The sequence below is a fragment of the Cydia splendana genome, chromosome 4 (assembly GCF_910591565.1).
Source record: "Cydia splendana chromosome 4, ilCydSple1.2, whole genome shotgun sequence".
Taxonomy (NCBI): Eukaryota; Metazoa; Arthropoda; class Insecta; order Lepidoptera; family Tortricidae; genus Cydia; species Cydia splendana.
The window spans coordinates 3,005,414-3,029,836 of record NC_085963.1 but is presented as its reverse complement, the minus strand read 5'-3'; the positions used below and the strand labels follow the sequence as shown (position 1 = coordinate 3,029,836).

The following is a 24,423-nucleotide window of genomic DNA, read 5'->3' as shown; positions in this document are numbered from 1 at the left end:
TTTTTCCATCCTCTTAATATAAGCATTAATTGAGTAAGATGCGTAAAATCTAAGACAATTTCGTGCTTCGAATTTGGCAGGTTTAAACGAGATGGCGCTGTACAGCTCCATACCTTTTGCGGTAACTCTGATTGTCAAAAGTTGACGTTTGACAATTCAATGACCGCAAAACATATGGCGTAGTACAGCGCTAGAGTTAGACAAAGAAAAGTCTGCAGAGATTTTGATATCCCACGCAGTGCAAGTGTGTTATTTTAAACGTCAAACTTCTATGAAACTATGACGTATAACTCTATCTGTTTTGAATGTCAAACAAAGGGGCACGTTTTTGTCTTAGACTTTACCACCCTATTACAATCAATTCTCTTTGCTATAAGTATAAGTGACACCGGAATCTGGCGAGCAGTACAAAGTTATACATTTGTCCGGTCAAATCCTTTGTTAACAAACAAACAAATTAGTATTTTCTTAACAAAGTGATTGTTGACATTGTTATATCTATCACCGCGGCTAGATGATGTGGTGTCAGAGTAGAAATCGCCTTAATATACTAATTAGCAGATCCACGAAACTGTTAGCAAAGGTGCTCTTATTATAGACGTGCCAAATTCTTACTGCAATATGTAGCTTAACGGCCATATTCGTTGTTATTATTATTAATTTATTACGAGTACGTTGGCGTTAAAATGTGTCTATTTACCACACGGTTTTAAATTTAATATCATTCATAATTTAGGTTCATGTCTCACGAATTCGCTAATGTGGTATATCTTGCACGTTTATAACGGATTCTTATGTAGCATGCACAGGGCCGGAGCCAACACGTAAAGGCCACATCGACAACTTAATGCAGGGTACATCGACAAGGATGTGTTTGTGCGTCAATATAATTATTCCGAAAGTTTCAGTACCATATACTCTAAGAATACAATTATCTATTATAAAATATGTTTATTTTAGAAATCAGCAAAGTCGGGAACGCTTAGCCTCTCTAATAATATGGTTACCTATATTTTCTTACAAATTGTATAAAAAATGAGTACAGAAACCCATGCTGCAATTTGGTCATTAAAACAACATTTATTATACGTAACAGATATCGGGATCAGACCTTATTATGCATACAAATATTATAAAAGCTTGTCGTTTTCCGCTTACACTATTATTGCTAAAGCCTTCAGAACACCTAAAGGCGGTTGCGGCGCGGGGCGGTCGGCGTGTGATTTTGACAATTGTGCCGAAAGACAGTTTCCAAAAACACGAAGCTTGTCACATGGAAAATCTCGGAAAATTCTCAATAATATAGGAAACTTCACAAAATGGAATATTCCTATTTCTCGCTAGGTATTTCAAGTTTCCGACACTGCGTCTCAAACTTTTCGGTAACTTTCTGTAACTTGTATTCGCGCCACGCCGCAACAGCATACAGCATTTGATGGTTATTTCCTATAGGTATAATTCGTCAGTAATAATAACTTCTAACTTAAACCAGCACAGATGCGCTGACAGTATGTCGCATAGCAATGTATTTAAATTTCAAAAATATCCGACAATATCTGTCGATGTAAGTATTCCAAGACCCCAGACACCTTTAAGAAAATGGTTTAACTATTACCTTTTGGTTGAGTCGATACTTATTTTAAAGCGATGTGATACGATTGGATGTGGTGGTATAGAACTAACGATTTGACCAGAAAACTTCTACAATATAATTTATTTCTATGAATCTATGATTTACATAATAGGTAAGTTTTGCTAGGAAGAATAATTATCTGATTGGTAAAAATCGTCATCTGCGAATTTATGGTAAGTAGATAAAGTAAAAAGTAAAAAAAGGTACCTACTCGTATCTAACAATAAGTTAAAATGGAATGCATTATATTTCTCAATGCCGGAAACGTTTATTTTGAAATGCTTTCTGCGTTGAAACTGACAATTGGAAATAATTAATACTGGACATTAATAACATAAAACAAACACTATATATTTAATACAGTAAGTACGTGCACCGTATGGATTCGAAAAATTGCAAATGGATAATATGGCGAACATAATGCAAGTCAAAAGCCGTATCATTCAGGAGTTTACAATTTCACTTCACCAACTCACGCTTCACGCCGACTACTGAGAAGTCCAAGGAAAATTGGATTCATTTAATTTTAACAAAAGGTTAAATTAAAATTAGTTAACACTCTCCATTAGACTCTTCAATTATGTGCCAGTTAAGTTGACTGACACCTTAAGCCAAACTCTATTTACAGAAGGATTGTAGATTATTATTTCCAACCAAACTCTAAAGACATTGGAAGTTTCCATACAAAACAACCGTATTCAATGCTCTTAAGTATAATATGCCGACTGATGGTTTTGACAAGGTACCAGTTAACTAACGGTTTTATCCTTGCCTCTGTAACTTTCATAATATGTGACGTTATCTATGAAAAGGGACCTTATTGTCGGTGGCGCTTACGCCATTATTAAAGATGCTCCAATATAAATTCAATGCCGCGCGACGCTGTGGGGCGTAAGCGCCATCGACAATAAGGTCCCTTTTCATAGATAATGCCCCATATTATGCTGAAAATAAAGTATAGTTAAAACAGTCGCATACGTATATTAAAATCATGTAAATCATATACCTGCGAAAGTTGCAAACGCAAGGATGAAGTGGTTTGTATAAAGTCAAGTGTGTTGCGTTTATCCGAACCCTGCCTTATCCGAAGACGAACATCCCGTTCCATTTCCTCTCACTCTTCTGGTATTCTTCTATTTGGCGAGCGTAGACCACTTAAACCTAACAAATCCTGAAAAAAAAAACAAATTACAAACAGAAATTTAAAAAAATCGGATGTTTTCACGGTATAACGTATTACATTTTTGTATTGTATTGAAGTATATTGTATTGAAGAGAACGTATTACATTTTACGGTTAACATGCGGACATGTGGTAATGTCAGAATGATCTCACTACGTATACTGAAGTGTAACAGACGGGAGTACCGGATCGCAACCTTGGTACGGTCCTCGGACCTGGTATGGAGGCCTCGGCCTGAGGGCCTACCGCAAACCACGTTCGACGTGTTGCCTCCCTGTCACACTAACGTACGGATTTACAAGTGCGACAGAGAGGCAACACGTCGAACGAGGTTCGCGGTAGGCTCTCAGTTCGTTCGAGTGGAAGGTGGTTCGCCGTACGTCCGTTAAGGACGTAGCTAAATATCCCGTGTGTACCATTTAATGAATTTAATATAGGTAGGTATTTTAGAGGGCTTACTTGGATGCTCCGTGAGAAGCGTGCAGTGCGGGGGAGTGTTCAGCAGACGCAGCCGCCCTCGCTGCCCTCCTGCTCCGAGCCCATCGGCGACTGCGTCTGCAGGTCCACAGCTGAGCCGAATTAAGGAACACTATATTGGCAAAAAACGTTTTTAAAAGAAGTAAATTTCGGCTTAGGTATACTTGCTATCAGACATACCTATCGGACCCATGGTGCTCAAAAATATTCGGATACCTACGCACTCTAACGCTTTGATAATATAAGTCAGGGCTCTCCAAACCCCGGCCGGGCCGGGGCAAATCCGGCCCGCGACGCGTGCCAATCCGGCCCGCCGACACCCAAAGCGTCCGGCCCGTGGGAGCCGGGCTCCAGGGGTTGAGCCCTAACACCAGCAACCAGATCCCCCCCGGCGCCGGATATCTTGCCATCACGTTCGGATATTTAATAACATAATGATCCTTCCCATCAAGCTATTTCCCAAGCAGAAAAGCGCTAAACCCTTTGAGTGCTAAAGATGTCAACTGACGCGCGCGACCACAGCCCAATATCAACCTTCGTGCATTCCAATAAGGTTCATGATAACGCGCCGCGCACGTCAGGCGTGGCGTTCAAAGGTTTAAGACGTACCCGATGGTGATCAACTGAGTGGCTACCGCGAAAACCAAAATTCGCAAACTGCGGGGATCTTTCCCTTTTACTCCAATGAAGGCGTAATAAGAGTGACAGAGAAAGATGCCCGCTATTTGCGAACTTCGATTTTCGCGGTTATAGCCCAGATCATAGCTACACCAATCCAGGTTCAAATGCTTTAACGCAATGAGCGCGTCTTGCTGTTTAGTAAACCGGGCCCATAAGGCTCGTTATAAAATCATGTTCCATTAGAGCGAGACATCACATCGAGCTCATGAAAGATGGTTACCACACCGAGTCTGCGCCCCCTGCATTTCGAAGATCTTGTTTTTTCTCATTTTTTGAGTGTAATTAACTAAAGAAATTAACATTTTCATTTGTAGCTCTTCCTAATTATCTTTCTAATGCAGCATTAGCATTTCTGTCTTGGAACTAGTTGTGGCCCGTTTGTCGTTCTTTTCTTTCTGGTGGGCGACTCCTTACCCCTCTGATCTTCCCTGGGCCTCCACTACTTTTGTTCCAATTTTTAATTCGTGTAAATTACTTATAACTTGTGATTGAAAGATGGTTTTTACTTTTTATTTTATTCTTTAGCACTAACAGAATAAAATCGATATTAATAAAGATTTCATAATTAATACGAAACGACGAAAAATAAAATAAATAAAAACTATGTATCAATCACAAACTACGGGTAAGCTTAACGCTAATTTAGTAAAAGAAAAAAAAGAAAACTGGGTTTAATGTTTTATTTAAAATATGTATATTCAGCGTGTATTATGGGTATTTACAATAAACCAGATTCGCGACAAAAACCAGTCATTGAAGTATACAAAATTCATATTCTTTATATTTATTGTTAGTTTAGTTGTTTGCTGTTCTCAGTTATCGGTACTGATCTGTCATAAACATTTTTGCCACGGCAAACAAAAGTGAAACGTCTAAGACCCGTGCACACCGGATGCGTATGCGTAGCAGGCGCGTGCGGGTTGTAATATACAGATCCTTGTGACAGACGGCACACCACTTGCGTGCACGACTCCAACATCATAGCCACGCGCAGATGTACTTCTACGCATACGCAGCCGGTGTGCTGGCCTTTATAAAAAGACAGTACCCAAGTGACCGTACCACTTGTAGAATACAATAATATGATTCGACGCACTATTGACAAAACTGTAACTGTAGATCTATAAAATAAAAAGTCAGATTGTAATAAACATAAATATACCCAGATTAATAATAATGACATTTGGATAGTATTTTCTTCTCTTTCACCGTGCAAAGTCGGCTCCAAAAATGTTGAACTGTGTAATTTTGTACAGATGTGGAAAAAAATTACAATTACTTAATTATTCGTGGCTATTTTTTTTTACAGCTTATTGAAAGTAAGTGCGGTGCCGTGACCAGGATTTTAGGTTTGATTTCAAACCCCTAGGCGCACAAACGTCATAGCTTAATAATTTACCTAATGCAATTTTTATGTGTCAACCCAAAAAGATTTAAAGTAGAATGGAATGGGAGACTTTTTGATAGATTGATTTTTTTTGGTTGTAACCCAATTTGCAGCCAACATGCAATGCATGATCAGAAGAAAATACCGAATTTGAAACCGAACCGAAGTAGTGTCTGACCAAAGTCGCGCGGAGCGGAACATACAAAATATAATTTAGCCCCTAACACAATTATCCAAAAGAACATATCTCACATAAATTATATTACAAAAAATCCTACTAATAAATCTGTTATAACAATGTCAAAACTACGACTAAACATACATTAGGTATTGCTCTCAAATATATGTAACCATTTAATGTTACTATTGACATCAAGCTTGGAATGACAGTATTTTACAGTATTACAATTATTAAAAAAGTTATAAAACATTAATAAAAGCCCAAGAGCGGTGATAATCTCACTAATTAAAAAACTTTAGATATAATTTATTAGAATCATAAGATTTTATTCTTAAGCACTAATTAAATAAATAATACTAATTACAAGGACCGCGGGACTCAGAACCCAATATTTACTAATATAATATATTATTTATGTCTTAACCGAACCAAACCGAGCTAAATCGCACAAATCGCCAAAAGATCGTAAGTATGTCCGTATTGAGGTAAAAGTGGAACAATTATTAATGTTCTTACCCTTTTCCAGGCATATCACCACATACGCGCCAACAGAATTTAAACTTTAACATTCCGATTTAAGGTTCAAATTAGATTGCACTTTCGGGAAATGATTCATGTGACATGTCTTCAAATGAATGTTCAAAGCTGGATAAATTGGAATATATGGTGGTGCGGACTGGAAAAGGGTTAACATCACACTTTGCTATAGTTGATATCGTAAAAGGGAATAGAGATATTTAGCTGCCTCTAACTCAACATTCAGTAATAAAACAGATATTAACGAATAATTATTAATTGACCACCACTGTATTAATATAGTTCTTTATGACATGGAACCTCGGCACTGCCAGAAGTTTTTTTTTCCTGTCTTATTATATATTTATTAATTAATTAATGAAATGAAATCGGCCCGGTCCCGCGGTGCGTGCTATATACAACACAGAGCTTTAGTCGTCCCTTCATTCATATCGTATATTTAAAACGAAAACACACAAGTTCCAGTTGATAATATAACTTCATTATATTTCTACCAATCTTTTGCGCGGTCATAATGCGTCTCTGTGTCCAAATTACTTAAAATATTCGAATTTAAGTAATATGTTACAGTCTGGCAAATCAATTGACAGAAAAGGCCGCGAAATTTAAAAAATATATTAGCTCGAACCTGATTTGCCGGCTTTTTTCTACTGACAAATTTGTTAGCCAGACTATATGTGTCGTTTATGAATGCGACTGAAGGACTTGTGTGCATGCCTGCATGGTCATGAAAAAAAAACTAAATGTGTCAACTTAATTGTTTTCGTTTTAAAAGTGCGATCTTACTATTACCCCAAACGAGCCGTACTGCAGCATACTTGCACTTAAAAACCAAGTACCCTAACAGTCTTAGGGAACAGATTCATCCTGTATAAGTAGAAAATTGACTTATTGTGTCACATGATTTATATATTAAGTCTTCGAGCAACACCGGCTTCCGACACATCGGAAAGGAGGGGCCCAAGCGATATCTCACCGTACAAATATTTCTGCCATTTTTCGCGGGGGGAAAGGTGCACACAGTCGCACTTCTCACACACTTACATACAAAATCCAATCTGTAATGACGACACAAATACATAGAAAATGACACACGTCAAAGACAAATCTTGCAAACCTCGATCTCTTTTTGTGTACGGACGAGTGACAAGTGTCACAACACGCACACTAACACATTTTGTTGAAGTATGTTATTGTATTCTGAGAGATGAGAAGTCGGATTTGTCGCTCGACCGATCCGCAATTTGTATTGAGCGAGCAAAATCGATAAATCCAACAATTGCATGAGACTAAAATATAATTATTGTGTTTGAATGTAATTAAACGTATGATATGTAAAAAAAAATATTACATGTGAAATGTAACACTTTCTTTTTGTAAATTTGATGTCCCCGACCTCTTTTTATAACAAACAACCGAGCAAACAGGCATTTTTGTGCAGCAGTGTTCACGCGCGCGTCTGGACTCGGTCTAGTGAAAAATCCAAGTGCAACTAGTTTTATTACCCGCGCTAGATTAGATTGACGCGCTAATCTTGTACCTCGGCAGAGGGGAAATAGTGCGAATGCCGCCTCCCTTCCGTGTTGCTCGAAGTATTAAGTATTATGATAGCTGTACAAATTTTTCATAACATCGAAATTACACGCTTATGTTAAATTGCATGAAGAGTCAACACAACTAATTGGACTTTGCTGTTTTTTTTTTCTAAACGGACGTGAGTTGGTTGAGTTTTTATCGTCTGTCAACGTGGCCGCCACTCTTGTAAGTGCGATAGTGAGCTTGACGCGAGAGACGATAACTGCAACCATCATACACAAAGGTGAATTTGTAAAATCTGTTCCCCATTATAAAACTATGCAAAATCTTAGCGCCACTTCGAATGAGATCAACTAACTATACTCTAAATCATAATTAGATTCCAAAAAAAGTAAGACAATGTTGCCACTTTTTACTAGCGCGTCTTGTATTTATGTAAAAATAAGTAAATAAAAGTACTTTTTTAAATCGTAGGCGTAAAATTACCAATAAATAAATTATCTTAGCGTATTTATCTATAAAAAGGAATTTACTATTTTACAAACAAATTATTGCAGTGGCAACATTTTTTGGAATCTAATTATGATTTAGAGTTTAAATATGATAGTTTCAGAGCATCTGCCATAATTGTTAATATCTGGGAGACCGAGCTTTGCTCGGAAAACATATAAAAACTCCAAAAATGCGCGTTTTCCCAGAGGTAAGACCTAGCTAGATCGATTTTTCGCCCCCGAAAAGCCCCATATAGCAAATTTCATTGAAATCGTTTCCGAGATCCCCGAAATATAAATAAAAATAAATATACAAGAATTGCTCGTTTAAAAGTATAAGATATAATATAAAAGAGCCGCGCTAAAATATACCTAAGTCCATCTAGCTTAAGGTTTTCTATACGTTATTCTCCTTATGGTTTTTCGAATTACAATTACAGCTCGTTATTTCTGACAGGTTAGCTTAAAATCAGAGGGCCTACCGCGAAAATTGCAAATTATTTATCTACCTACCTCTTTGTAAATAGCTCTTGCACATTCAAATGAAAGAGAGGTGAATAGACACGAACGAAGAGGTTCGCGGTAGGCCCTCGGGCCTCTAAAAGTTATCTATTCTGTGTAAATTATACCATACAGTAGCGCTAAGACATCACCTTATAGTCCACATTTAAAACACCTAGGATCACCCATTCAGCATTCATCTCATACAAAATGTATGGCTCCCTCACCGGTCTTGCATTATGTACACCCAAGAACACAATAAAAACGTTAAAATAAATTCATTCAGCCAGATTTGTTAGTTGCATTATAATTTAAAATATATAATAAAGAGTTCACGCTTTATTGTGTCCTCAAATGCATTTTCGCGTGCTTTTGTGTCTTGCATTCAACGTACAGCAAAATAATTAGGCTCACATAAGTGTAGACAGCTATCAGCAACTACTCAAGTTACATTAAAACCTAGTATCACTGTGGAGACACACAAAAGCACAAGCCTTATGCTTTAGACCTGCACTAACTCCTGTAGAACATTCAGTTTCGGTCCGAGGACGAAACTTGTGAACGTCTGACTGGCTGGAACGTTTAAATCGAAAAAAGAACGCTTCAAGGTGTTGCCTCATACCGATTTCAATTCTATTTTGAGAGCATTAGAGTTGCTTTTTTCAATTTTAAAGCTACATATGATTGTGACAGGGTAGCTAGTTATTCAAAAGAAAAGTCGCACTTAATTTAACGCCCTCGTGACATCTCTGAAGCAGCAAGTGTCCATATGTTACCTTGTCCGCTTACTAAACGTTCGTTTGCCACCGCCATGACCATGATACAAAAGAGGCAACCGTTCTACGATAAAACCTTAACGCAGTGTGACGCCAAAACACAACATCGCAAACTAATTCTCTGGTTTACAAAACTATTGTAATATTCGCAATCGTATGTAGCTTCCATATTTAAACTTTAATCCGATGCATTAAGGTCGCTACTCCAACGAATCTAACCTGGCGAAGCATAAATTATTTTCCAATTCGTAATCATATGTAGCTTCAACTTTAAACTCTAATCCAACGCATTACGGTCGCTATTCCAACACACCTAACCTTACAAAGCTTTTCTTTTTTCTTTTGAATTCCATTCAGCCAGTGCGGAGCTGCGTGTGAGCACTAGCAGGCGCAGCCGCCGTCGGGCTCCTTGTGGTCGCCGGGCGCCTGCCGCAGGATCACCTCTTGCACTGTACATCACGAGAGATTAAGGAAAATATGGAAACGGAACGGAGAAGCCGGGAAGAAAAGCTTGGCCGAGATTGCGTTACGTTTTACGCGACTTTATAGAAACATTCCAACAACTTGCCTTCTGAAGGTTCAACACTGTTACATTGTCAAAACGAGATAGATAGATCTATAATAATATCATTAAGCCATAAATCAGTTTGCTACCATTTTTAGAAGTTTTTCAAGAGTAGCTTTTTATAAGTGAAAGCTATACTTTGGTATATGCGTTTCCAATGAATCTCATATATGCGATTAAGGCAAATTGATAATGACTAAAAAGGAACAGCAGTGCAGTAAAAAGGAACGCAATCTTCGTCATACTTGCTCTAAAAGGTACAAAGTCTAAGAATGTTTGCTAAAAGTTATTTAAAATATTTAATAGCCTTGTTGTAGAACCTTTTTGAACTTATGAGGGCTTGTAATCTACACAAAAGTATGATAAAAGAAAATTAGTAACAAATGCCTTCAGAGAATAGTAATAACCATAAAATATATGAAGCAAATGAGTTGAGAGGAATCCCGTTATACATACTATATACCTATTATCGTTCCTCTCAACTCTATTAAAATTAAATAAAACGCATATGACATAGATTATAAATAAAATGATAAATGAAATGTGTGTTAAACTTATTAAGCCTCTAAATACGTTAGATTATAAAAAAATATTTAAAAAGCATTAGGGTTAATACAAACAGTTAACATTTAAAATATGTATACAATTTTATGAAGCCATAAAAGCGTTTGATAGACAGTGTTGTGTATTGCTAATATGTTCCGACACTACATTCCTACATTGTATTATTTAGAGAGTTTACCCAATAGCTGAAAATAAACGCATATTCTAAGTTACAAACGCATGCTAAAATGGTCTGACAAATTTATGTTATATATTCAATCGTCACCACTTCTGACAAATTTAAAACTCCATTACAAAAACATAAGATCTAAGTAATCTTCAAACCAAGTTGTTAGCATTTCTTATTCATCTGTGTCAAAACAACACCATATAGCAATACACAAATAACTCTATAACGAGAACAATTGAATCAGCAATCGTTCCGCCATCTTTGTATAATCTTACAAACTTGCTCTTATGTCTACCCTTGTAGTTATTGATTCAACTGTTACGATAAGAGTAAATAATACTAGCATACAGAAGCGACACAACGTAAACAATATTTAGAGATATGTTGGCGACGCGGTGAGCGAGATTCATACTACGCGATTTTTGCGCGATTGGTTTATTTTAAATATAGGAATACGGAAACCAAGGTACTTTCGACGAACGATATAATTATTGCGACGCAAGCAATTACTATTTAAAATAACATTTTAAGTGTCCAATTAAGTTAGACATATTCCATTTTTTTATTTTTTTAGAATTTAAAATAAAACGTAAACTAAAATTTAAATGAATAAACGACAAATAAGTGATTAATATCGCTCACTAAACTAACAATCCTTAGTTTGCCACGCTATAAAGACACAAAATAACATAATATTTACCTCTAACACCAAACGAATTCCGGTTCTAAACCAAATGTTTTGGCAGAAATACCAGGGTTAACCGCTACGCCTCTCATGTGCGGCGTGTCATCGTTAACCCTATCGGAATACACGACGGTTGATATTGAGCCGTAGCCGTGCGCGTCAGTTGACATCTTTGGCAGTCAAAGTGTTAAGTATAATAATTACGTTCAATCTACATTTAATGTAACTAACCATATACGGACTTGTGGGTCTGAAATAAAGATATATTTAATTTTAATTTAATTTATTTCTCTCGCTCACCGCGTCTACCCTAGGAATATGGCCAGAACAAATACCGTACCTGTTTGAGTCAGGATATCGCCAACACTACTCTCTTCCGTGCACTAGTATTGTTACGTACGAGTAATACATACAAGCGACATATATTAGTATTAGTAACGTTACTTACAACGGTGTTAGACGGTAACCATCACCAACACAGGCACTTCGCGGGGTGTGAAATTAGCTACAGAACGTGATCAACGTCAGCTGTCAGTTTGACAGCTGTCATCTTAAGGAAAGCACTGAACAGGCGACATTATTTTCCGGCGAATTGACCGATTTAAAAGTGGGTACGTAAGTTTGAAAAACCGGTTTAATAGCTAATTGAATATTGTTTTGAATCATAAACTTTTAATAATATTAGATGTTTAAGAAACACCATCAACACGAAGTTATCAACGTATTCAAACAAAATTAGACTTGTGTTGCTATACACAGCTCTAATTTTTTAGAATATGTGAATCAGGGGCCTATTGCATAATAAAATACAAGCTAATACTATTAGTGACTTTCCATGCAAAATCACTAATCTCTAATTTTTTAGAATATGTGAATCAGGGGCCTATTGCATAATAACATACAAGTTAATACTATTAGTGATTTTGCATGGAAAGTCACTAATAGTATTAGCTTGTATTTTATTATGCAATAGGCCCCAGTCATCTGAAGCGACTAATAAAAATTGTAATATCAAAATTTGGTATAAGGGTTTGACCGTCTAAGACCATTTCAAACTTCTGTAGCTAATTTCACACCATAAAACGTTCATGGTAAAACACAATGACGTCACATTTGTTCTTGCTTGTCACTCCAAACTCCGGCTAGCGTGTTAAACATAAAATATGTGTTCTAGCCGACACGCGTTAATATGTATACATACGTAGACCGTACATAATGGTGGTAAAACTGTGCAAACGAGCGTGGATTATATTATATTAAATGTTGTTAGGATTTCAGGGTAAGGCTCTTTGCCTATAAAGACAGTGATTTTGACAGATGACTTGTAAAAACTAGAAATATAATTAGTCTTAAATATGTCATATCCTAGCGACTTTATTACATTATATTTTACTGAAAACTTACCTTTAACTGAAAAAAGATTAAAACCTACAATAGGTTAGTTAATTAATTAATTAATAAATACGGGCTTAATCTGTTACTTGTGAAGTTTAACTGTCATAATCACAATCTTATAAAAGTAAAGAGAAATTATATCACATAATTTCCAATGGCATTGATGCATATCGCGAGATTTGATGGTTTCGAAATATCCCATGATAGAGGTGCCAGAGTGCAGAGTTATAATAGCTTGCTCAATTCAAACTTTATTGATATATTTTTCATAGATTATTATCATCACCAACTACGCCCTACTAAATTATATAGCTTATAGTTTTGTTTTGTTTACATTTCTTTCAATATCTATAGAAAACAATAAAACAAACATTTAAGTACCTTGACTTGCTAGGTTAAATAAGATCATTTGACTTAGTTCTTCTCACTATAAGTAGTATACCTAAGTTATTCCTCCATAATGTAACAATTTTTATCGATAATTATCACAAAACTACCATAACTCTTTAACCTCTGGCACCGCGATCAATCCCAAACCTCCAAATGGTGTCTCATGAATATGTGTGTAGTCAACGACATGACAAACATGTGTGAAGTTATATGTTGTAAAAAGGATACTGTCTTCAGGAGGCTTGCTCTCAGCGGAGTCCATGCCGGGCAGAGCGGCCGCTACTCGTCGGAACAACTGGAAACATTCAATAAAACAATTAAACCCTTATTCATAAAAGTTTGGAAACGTGATAAATTTTAACTCTAATAAACACAAAGGTCAACATTATGTGGAACGAAATAATGATTAATTTATCATGCGTCTTAGATTTGACACACGTTTACAATTAAAGCCATTCGTCTCTAGTTAAAAAGCCATTTGGCAGGAGGTTGTATAGATTAATAATTGTTTATTAATGTTTTATGTAGTGCTTTTTAACATGATGACGACCTACAGTTGTGTCTAGTACCAGAGCGATATCTCACCTGTTTCACGTTATATCCCGCCTTAGCAGAAGTCTCTATGAACATCACATTAAGCTCCTTCGCCTTGCGATCCCCATCCTCGGTAGAAACCTGTCTCTTGTCCGACAAGTCGGTCTTGCCGACCAACATTAGGACCTTTGATAGTTTTGTCTAGAACCAGAGTAATATCTCACCTGTTTCACGTTATATCCCGCCTTAGCAGAAGTCTCTATGAACATCACATTAAGCTCCTTAGCCTTGCGATCCCCATCCTCGGTAGAAACCTGTCTCTTGTCCGACAAGTCGGTCTTGCCGACCAACATTAGGACCTTTGATAGTTTTGTCTAGTACCAGAGTAATATCTCACCTGTTTCACGTTATATCCCGCCTTAGCAGAAGTCTCTATGAACATCACATTAAGCTCCTTAGCCTTGCGATCCCCATCCTCGGTAGAAACCTGTCTCTTGTCCGACAAGTCGGTCTTGCCGACCAACATGATGACCTTTGATAGTTTTGTCTAGTACCAGAGTAATATCTCACCTGTTTCACGTTATATCCAGCCTTAGCGCTAGTTTCTATGAACATCACATTAAGCTCCTTCGCCTTGCGATCCCCGTCTTCGGTAGAAACCTGTCTCTTGTCCGACAAGTCGGTCTTGTTGCCGACCAACATGATGATGACGTCAGAGCCGCGCTCGGTGCGGACGTCGTCGATCCATTTAGAGGTTTGGTGGAATGAGTTTGCGTCTGCGAAAAGAGAAACGGATTTAGTGAGTTGGTGTTTAAAATTAAGTCAAAGATTATATGTAGGTACCTACCTACTTGTAACTGTTGACATAACCAGGGGTGCGAAACTCCTGACTTCGGTCAAACTCGGCTCCACTCGGCTCAGCATTGCTCGGAGCAATTATTAGTGTTGGCACCACTTGACTTCCTTTTGCGTGCACGACCACAGATAAGATAATCACTTGATTTTTGACAACCCTAAATAGCCGAAAGGGATAGTGCCATATATTAGAAAGGGACAGCATTATTCGACCCTGAACCGCTGTCAAACTTCGTTTTTGTAGGAAGTTTCCTTTCTGTACGGTAGTAATATTAATTATTCTGTGACATAACTTAATTTAGTTTAGATTATCGCATTTAATTATTGCTACTATTTCGTTTGTATTATCAGCCAAAAAAAAAAGATTCAATAGGAGGAAGCGTCCACTGCACGTTGATTAAAAATTTAAAAATAGGATAGATTTTGAAGTAGCCCTAATAGAAAATTAAAAAAAGGTCTACAATATTTATGCTGAGCTAGTAAGAAACTAGGTATAAGTATATCTATTAATGATTGTCAAAATACGAAGTACTTATACAATAAAATCACTGTATTTATTTCAGCAATACCTACTGGAAAATCGACATAAAACTGAGATTCTCAGGAAATACAAGGGCCGACGAAAGTATAACCCTATTTTCGAAACGAGATATAATTTCAGTAATCAATAGCAGTAAATATTTTTAAATAATAGCTTAGGTATATCGTAAAAACTGTTCTGTGGCTTACAGGCAATCAGTTTATCGGGTTATCTTAACGATATAAAAGTATTAACGAACTAGTTCGGGTCCGTGGTAAACAAACGTAATACGTATTCGCGTAATACGCAGCAACAATTATCATAATTTTATGCTACTGACCTCATAACACGGAATAGATAATATCCTATTAAAGTACAGATCCATAGTCTCTCTAAAGCTATGTTAAACAAAGAATACCCCAAATAATGTATAGTTGTTTTGTTTACTTATGCTTGTTTTGCATGCGGTGTTTACCTGTACAGATGTATTTAGTGCATAAGTAATTGTTTTCCATCGCATTTTAACGGAAACGTTCGTATTTGTCATGCTAGTTCAGTCAATGTCAGTACTTTTTGTACCGAGACTGACTGAAATAGTAAGACACGTTCGTAAGTTTCCGTGAAAATACGATGGAAAATAATTATGCACCGTATTTTATTTCCCATCGTAGTGTCTGTAAGTGATTGTGACACCACTCCCTACATGCATTAGCTTGTACGCTTTTTATGTATCGATGTCAACAATTGTTGGTGAACCATGTTGTTTCTCTTTGTAGCATAAGGGCTCATTTTAGACGTTGCGAGAACTCGCGTGCGAGTTTCATTACATTGCGGTATTTGATCAGTCAGCCAAATTGGGTATAGCCTCAATAGTCCGCAATGTAACTAAATTAGCCCTAATACTTATAACACAAGATTTCAGATTTACTATAGACAAACTGAGCTGGAGAAGTTTGATCACACTACTTTGTAAAGGTTACAACCAATCGAATGTTCATATAAAGTTATTGCAACAGGCATACAGGTAAAGTTTAGGGTCTCCCCACATATCAACGCGGAATCGGCAAAAGCCGATAGAAAAAAGCCTTGTGTTTATGTCTGCGCAATAAGAGCAAAAAAGACGTCGTCGCGTCGGAAGGCGTCGGCCGAGCCGAGCTTGCCGAATATAAAAACTACAATTTTCGGGCTCATTTAGACGGTGCGTGAACTCGTATGCGTTACATTACGTTATTTGATTGGTCGGCTGAGTTGATGTAACCTCAATGGTCCGCAATGTAACTAAAATCGCATGCGAGTTCGTGCGCCGTCTAAATGAGCCCTTAGGGTGGTATTCCTGTCCAATTTCTTGGTCTCTGCACTCTCTCATTAAGCAAAATGTGAGACGCAAATACACATTGGACCAAGAAATTTGACAGGTGAAATACCACCCTTAGCCCCCTCTTAGCATAGGAAGGCAGGATACATCTTTGAATTAACATATTTTCGAGCTCCTTAACGGCTCAGATGTTATTGCAAGCACACTGCACACAGCCGACAGTTCAATAGATCAATAAGGTTTATTGAGGCATTGCCCCGCCGAAGGCCGTGTGTGGAGCGTGGACAAATATTTGCCGAACACAACCAATATTGGACTCAAACGTCCCAATTAGTTTAGATTACCTAGACTAGGTTTAGGACAGGGCGTCTGGAGTGTGGATTGCAGATGTTTTTACTAGTTTTAGGTAAGATGAAAGTCTATTTGTATGAAATAGGAAGCTAAAGTTAGTTATTTTAGAAGGTTAATAGTAATCAAGTAATAAGGCCGTAGGACCGACGTGAGCTTGTCAAGACACTTTTAATATAGGGTCGTCTTTAAGCTCCAACTTCCCCGTCTCAGGTGACGCTTCGGCCCTTCGGCCCTACGCGGAGTTCGGCCTTCGGCCTTCGCTTCGCCGTCTGGCCTTTTGATGTGTACAAAAATTTTACAGCAGTGAAAGTGCCTAAGCTTACTTCTTTCTTCGAAGAGAGTCGATCGTTGAAGTCCTCATCTTAGTTAAATTAAGCAACAATTTTTTAACAGTATATGATAATGTTAGCCAGATTGAGCTGAATTCAGTCCGTTGCCCAACCTTCGACAGCCGAGGCCGTCGGCACACTTTCAGTTTCAGAAGACATGCAATACCTGAAATCGCTTCCTAGTTTTCATTATGCTAGAACTAGAATATATATACGTAATAAAAGAAAAGGTAAATTAATTATATGAAATACTATAAGGTTTTTTTGCAGTTGCGTGTCGTTAATATTTTAATTTTGTTAAATGGGTAATATTGTTTCATCATTTTTATGCATATTTGTGTCAGCTGGAGCGTGTATAAAATTGTGAAAAATTGTGAAGAAAGAAATAGTGACCTCAGGAACTTTGCAATAAACGTAACTCTTTGAGTGTCTATGGCCTGTCTATGGGCTTTTTACAATCCTTTCGAAGTCAGTAAAGTTAGAAGATGCAATCCACTTATTGAAATGTATTTTATCAAGTAGCGCTAATTACACCTTTTCCCTCAATATTTTTATACCACCTCGGTGGCAAACTACCCCACGGCCGGCCTCATGGTAAGCGATCACCTTAGTCTATAGATGTCTGCAACTCCAGGGGTGTGGCCGGCCCTTTTAAAATTACTTCTTTTTTTAAGAATCCCATACTGTAACCCTCGAAAAACATCGGCAGGGAGTTCATTCCAAAGCCGGAGCGTCCGCGGGAGGAAATTATAAGAAGACACGCAGCGCAATGCTGAGCAAGCGTCAAATGTAATTTTGCCAGTGGCTTTTTACGATGACCCACTGTTCTTAATACTATCGAAACCGCAAACAAATAAGTTTTACAATATTCCCCGAACATTGTTTTTATTGCAAAAACAGTATTCCGCGAACTTTCACTTCAGAACAAAGTTACGCAAACATTTAGGTGGTGGGTAAAGTTCCAAAGCCCGGCGACTTACTCCAAAACTTTCCTTACAAAGTTGGCTTTTTATGTAAGGGTTTTTTTAACGTAGGAGTTTTAATTATTTTTTCTTTAATACTGAAGTCTGAAACCCTGTGCGAATGGATTTTGTATTTACCGAGGTAATTAAGCGGCAGGCTGCTTGAGAAACAAATCGATCTTCGGTCTCATTTAAAAACATTTTTTTTATGCATACTCTTACATAAATCGACCTGGCCCCACAGTAAACCCAATAAGGCTTGTGTTGTGTTGTGGGTACTAAATAGACGACGAAAGACGAAACATATAATGGAAAAATATATACTTAAATACATAAAAAACATATATAACTCCGAAACAAATACCTGTGATGAACACGCAAATAAATGTCGCTACCAGGATTTAAACCCAGGACCTCCTGCTTCGTAACTTCGTGACTGGGCTAAGAGGTCGTTAAAAGTTTATGGCTTATGAATAAAAATGACAAGATGTCGCAATTCGCGCCGATCGGTTCAGATAGTCCAACAGATGTTAGTGAACTCGGCTGTACGTACCATTTACCGTCCATCTAGAAAACTAATACCTTTCCCAGCATTGAACAAGTCCGACGTCCTACATAATTCTCGAGCTCTATGTCTCCCCGAGTCCCCGAGCCCCGAGCTGTCCATCAAATATTCACACCGACCGACCTATATCGCCGCAAAAAGTCTTATATTCGCGTGGACACTATGGCGGATGACGTCTTTTAAAGGAGATGCGATAAATTGTATCGGAATGTTTTAGGGACTAGATAGCTGCAGACATATCTTTACATGAAATATGTACATATAAATATAATTGTTTAAAGCGCGCGGTTGTTTTATGCGATTAACGCATGCGTTAACGGAATGTATGAAAAATGACTAAACAATATACCTTAGTGTCATTTAGATTATCTAATGTAAGTTTTCCTACATTCCGTTGATCGCATGCGCTCAACGCTGCGTCTATCGCATATAACAACCGCGCGCTTAAATATTGTTTTGCAATTGTGATCTACCGCGTCTATAGTTTCGAAAAGTCTTAGATATATTCACATAGAAACTATGGCGGTTGACGTGTTTTAAATTAAAGAAACGGAAGATACAATAATTTGTATCAGCTAGAATGTTTTGGGAATAAATTATTGCCGACGTAAGACTTACAAGAAATATGCTTCAAATATGTATACGGTATACCGCTTTCAGTATAGATCAAACAAAGGCCAATGATAGGGGACCTTAACTTACCGCTTTGACCCCCATGAATGTTCAATGGTTTCGGAGAAATAAAAAAAAACTGTTTAAATAGTGCTCTTTTGGTTGCAATCGAAAACTAACGTACGGAACGATGAATGACTTCTATAGTTCGTTTTTTTAGCATTAGAAAGAAGGTAACCGATCTCGACATGTCTTTTAATTGAAAAACGTTTTTTTTTAATCAGTAACTATGACTTATGAAAGCAGAAGAATATAAATGATCGTATTAGACTCATAATTGTTACATATTTGCCGTAACTTATTTTTAAAACGTGTTTTTCAATTAAAAGACACATCAAGATTGTTTACCTTTTTTCTAATGCTAAAAAAACGAACTACATATAGTTATTCATCAAATATTCAGACGGGGCACTGTCCGACCTACACTATTACCTTGTAAATATGGAATACAGACAAGAAGAAAAGTGGTGTATAAACTCTTACAAATAAAGGACTATTAAAATGGTGTCTAACACCGTTGTACAGTCGCCATCAGATAAATCGGAGCGGCCAAGGTGTTCACAAATATCTGAACAGTGCTTCTATTACTAAGAAGTTAAAGTGCATGCTGAGATTATTTGAGTAACTTGACCGCTCCAATATATATGAGTGTGAGAGTATTAAGCAAAACCTAAATACATAGTTGTAGAAGTATATTTACAAGAAGTTATTGTTATAGGTAGATTTTTTGGTGTTGTAAATGTTGCCATATTAAACGAACTAAAAACGCCAACAATATCAAAACTCGTAATTCCTGTAGGTATGTGTAAAAAAGTAGAGCCAGAGCAGACAACTTTCGGACCAACCTTTGTATTACCATGATGAATAGATAATGAATCTTTCAGATCGGAATCTTTTCTTATACCATTAAACGAGCAATTCTTGTATATATATTTATTTATACATATATTTCGGGAATCACGGAAACGGCTCTAACGATAACGATGAAATTTGGTGTATGGGGGTTTTCGGGGGCGAAAAATCGATCTAGCCGGGTCTTATCTCTGGGAAAACACGCATTTCTGAGTTTATATGTTTTCCGAGCAAAGCTCGGTCTCCCAGATATATATCTAATACCTTTAAACGAGCAATTTTCTTTAAAAGAGAACTGATGCAATAAATACCTTTTTAAAAACATTAATTTAAAATAATTATTACCAAAAATGGTTAGTCAACATGTATATGGAGCATTCCACGAAATATCTACCATTGTCCCGTACAAACGCGAATTTTCTGAAGATTTGCAGGTAGATGATTTTTTTCAATCACAATGCTTCGTAAAATAATCATTGACTTGAAATGTTGCAAACATGTAGGTAAATATGAAATAATATGTGTTTGTATGGGACATCTCATGGAATGCCCCCTTTAATGAAATAAAAAATACTAACTGGTAATATCATAGACCACCACAGCAACAGTGGAGTCCCGGATGTAAGAAGGGATGAGTGAGCGGAACCGCTCCTGGCCCGCCGTGTCCCAGAGCTGTAGTCGCACCGTGCGGTCTTCCAGATACATGGTCTTCGAGAGGAAGTCTATACCGATTGTTGCCTGCACAAGGTTTAATAAAATTAAGCTTTTTATTTAAACTGAGTTGAAGGGGTATGCTTAGCACAAGTGCACCGCAGTATCTGGTGTGCAAAATAGACTACCCAATACCCATACCTTTATTATTAATACAGTTAGAAAAAGACGGGTAGATACTGTTGCGGCACTCATGCTCAGCCTACAAGTATTAAATAGTACATTATTGTCGAGGTTCAGAAGTAGCTACTTGCAGGCTGAGGATTCGTTTTAAACGGACGACCTTGGGAGTCCGTTTAATTGAATCCGAAGCCAGCAAGTAGCCTTCCAGCCGAGTCATATATAGTGCTTTTCTCAAAAATGGTGCAAGAAATATAAATATCATAGAAATATTTTACAAAAGCAACTTTCTTATGTATATATTTTCACAGAAAAAAGTAGAAACAATTGAAAAAATTAGCTTTGCCGCCTTTTTATTTTTTTAATAAAAAACAGAAGTGTATTTTTCTGCCGAAAATACGCCAACCTATTTGAGACAGCTAAATAGTCGCGGTACTAATCATCTGTTTGGCTGTTTAATGGGCCTGTGCCTTCATTTGATATGGCCATTTCAACTTTTAAAAAGTTTGGAACTCGACAAATAATGGAATTTGTATGCAACATTGCAGTCCCAAAATCGAGACTGCAATGTTTTTAACTTTTTTAATTTTTGACTGACCATAAACTACGCGCTTCGCAACCTATTTTTTAAACGGCAAAGTCGACTTTGCCGTCCATTTTTGAGAAAAAACATTTTACATAGTTTCAGTTGTAATCTATTAGGTACCTTTACTAACTCAAAAAAGTAACTAATAGATGAACTCAAAGTCTTTGGGTAGTTCATAACCTTGTTGAAATAACATAACAGTCATGTAGTCATATTTGATTTAAAATCTAGTGACCAAAAATTAGCTGGTAAAAAATTGAACAATAACTGTTGAAGTTGTATAATAATATGTCAGGAATTTAACACTAACTATTTATACAAATTTCAACATGAAGGCAATATTTTTGTATTTTGCTATAACAGTTTAATGTGATCAATAACAATACAAACCCATAGATTATTTTTAAGTAAGTCATTTGTAAGTTTTTAAGTTTCACTTAGTACAAGATTGTTCAATATGTGGATAACCAGAATTTTAATTTGGATCAATTAGCATTACTTAATGGATACAGTAGATGACACATTGTCTGTTGAGTGTAATGCCGTTAATATCACAAAACAGATTTAAGATAGATTTTTGGGTTGTGATCCCAATTGTCAAAAATGTATTAAGATGGTCATACTTAACAAGGTTTCACATGGGACCAATATGAAAATTGTGAAAAAAATGTACTCCTGGGCTGGGCCCTTTGTCTACTTTGGGCCTTCGTCTATTTTGTCTACTTTGGGCGGTCAAGGGTGTACATTAGATTTATTGTCGGGATTATGTTTTACATCCTAGGAGCACTATTGAATTCAATTATCGTTTTGCCAAGTACAAGCTTCATTAACTGATTCTGTCAAATAGATTAAAGATTGGGGTCATACATCCTAAAGTTAATTATTCGCTATTCAAAGCTAACAGTATTCTAATGAGAACAGCATTCTAATAACAACAAATGGGTGACTCACCTGATAAGTGTTGTCAAAGCTATCATACATGAATCTAGTGATGAGCGACGTCTTCCCCACTGAAACACATCAAGATCTCATGAGCACGGAGGCCGGGACACGGGCGGTCGGTAACGGTCGCGTGAGAACAGCCCAGCCCCCGACAATGTACCTACACCGTTCGCTCGGAGCGTAACCTACATCCTAGTACCGTACTGAACGTACCCCTCTACTCATCACCATCACACGACCGACACCAATCACCCCGACCAAATATAGGTCACCAATTCGATAAAGTCTAGACAAATCTATACTTACGTGTCGTAAATTCAAAAACTAACTATTAAAAATGTACGAGCGATAATTTGGGTCCCGACTTACCGCTCTGTTCGCCCAGGAACACGAGCTTGAACTTGCGTAAAGGATTACCGAATTCACCCGACGCGGACATCGTAATTTGTGTAAATTAGTTCGCTAAACTATTAATTTCACAGTATTTCTTATCACAGAAAACTACATGAACAGTGACAGCTCGAGCCACTCCTCACACACGAGCGCAGCGCCGCCACGTTACCCGGCGGACTGACGGCGCGACACACAAGCCAACTCAGCAAAAAATGTACAATTTGATTTTTTATTCATATTTTCTAATTAAAACCGGTTCTAATTTATTTGACCGTAGATAACTTCTAATTATGATTCCTTTTCCTTAATTTGGCTCTTATTTGTATATAATTTAATAATAATTGAAATGTGAGATTAGTTTCTGAACGGCCGTTTCGGAATTTTGCGAGTGCGTTCACATAGACGCGGGTAACGTCAAAAAAATTACCAATCAGAAATTTGAAAAGAGAACAATCAAAAATGCACTTTATTACAACACTGTACAGTTCATTTGTATAGCATAGATATTGATAGTATTAAAGATTTTCACTATTCTTTTTGCTGAAAATGATAATAGAGTACACTCATGCACGCAAGTAGTATTTTTGGGGTCAGATTTCAAGGTACAGTTAGCTCACATACCGTGATGTAACCTGATCATTATAATGGTTACAAAGCAAAGAATGAACACTCTGATGACTCACTATCGCGACCACTCTTCCTTATGTGGTACACAGTATGATGAGACGGATAAGCAAACACCTGCCACGTAACATAACATATAATTAACATTATTTTATTCAGTTTTATTTAAAAATATGACCTTTAGAGAGCATAAAAAGCGTTCATGCTTTCTTAAAGACAATTGAAGTCGTAATTTTTTTACGAAGCGAAAGTAGTAAAAAATATTCAGTTAATGGTGTGCACTGTAGACAGAAATTATGGAAATGAAATTCAAGAGTGCCGTCATCGTTCTAACTAACGTAATAAGTTCCATTTTTACGCCCTTACTTAATATGAATCTCGTAAATTCTGTTAACTAATAGGTACCTAATATGTCATTAGCAATAGACACTCCCTGCGGCTGGTGGGCTGTGGCGGCCCGGTCTAACAGGTGTCACAAGCGCGTTGCCAATTCGGTTACATGTAGTTGCAATGTCTTTTGTTAAACAAAAGGCATTTTTCTTTTATGCAGCATGGTTAGCGAGATTTCTATACAGGATGATTCATGAGACGTGAGCAGGACTAATCCTGCACATTCAGTAACTGATAATTGATCGATCACCGTCGTATTTAGGTGAAACAACCACACTTTTTCCTATTTTTTTACTTTTTAGTGAGGACAAATTTAATTCTCTGCAATCATGGTTACCCTACAAGACTTAATTAATAAACATAAAACCTCTTTAAAGTCTTTAACCGCAATGACAGCATTTTGATTACGAAGAAAATAAACTGTCAAACTTAAGTGAGATACGAGTTTTCAAAAGTAACCAGACCGTGATGACATTCAATTTGACACAGAATATCGATAATTTAGTATTCTAATTTTAGGGTGACCATGCATGTCGTAACTAAATTAATAAC

The 24,423-nt window shown here is 37.0% G+C and overlaps 1 protein-coding gene and 1 long non-coding RNA gene across 4 annotated transcripts; both read right to left on the bottom strand.

Annotated features, from left to right (window-relative positions):
* Positions 1 to 1,079: 1,079 nt before the first annotated feature.
* On the bottom strand, positions 1,080 to 23,055 carry LOC134789716 (ras-related protein Rab6). Of its 3 annotated transcripts, XM_063760342.1 has the most exons (7): positions 22,834 to 23,055; positions 22,474 to 22,532; positions 20,684 to 20,843; positions 14,255 to 14,460; positions 13,379 to 13,445; positions 3,275 to 3,384; positions 1,080 to 2,804 (listed from the first exon to the last, which is right to left on the bottom strand). In XM_063760342.1, the coding sequence occupies exons 1-6, from the start codon at positions 22,901 to 22,903 to the stop codon at positions 3,314 to 3,316; spliced, it is 633 nt and encodes a 210-aa protein (XP_063616412.1). In that variant the 5' UTR covers positions 22,904 to 23,055; the 3' UTR covers positions 1,080 to 2,804; positions 3,275 to 3,313. The 3 variants fall into 3 exon arrangements, with proteins under 3 accessions (XP_063616412.1, XP_063616413.1, XP_063616414.1); XM_063760343.1 differs by lacking the exons at positions 1,080 to 2,804; positions 3,275 to 3,384 and adding an exon at positions 9,354 to 9,831; XM_063760344.1 differs by lacking the exons at positions 1,080 to 2,804; positions 3,275 to 3,384; positions 13,379 to 13,445 and adding an exon at positions 13,915 to 14,171 and having other exon boundaries at positions 14,345 to 14,460.
* Positions 4,640 to 9,334, bottom strand: LOC134789740 (uncharacterized). The gene is made up of 2 exons (XR_010144105.1): positions 8,759 to 9,334; positions 4,640 to 7,941 (listed from the first exon to the last, which is right to left on the bottom strand). It is a non-coding gene; the product is annotated as an uncharacterized LOC134789740 (long non-coding RNA).
* Positions 23,056 to 24,423: the final 1,368 nt, after the last annotated feature.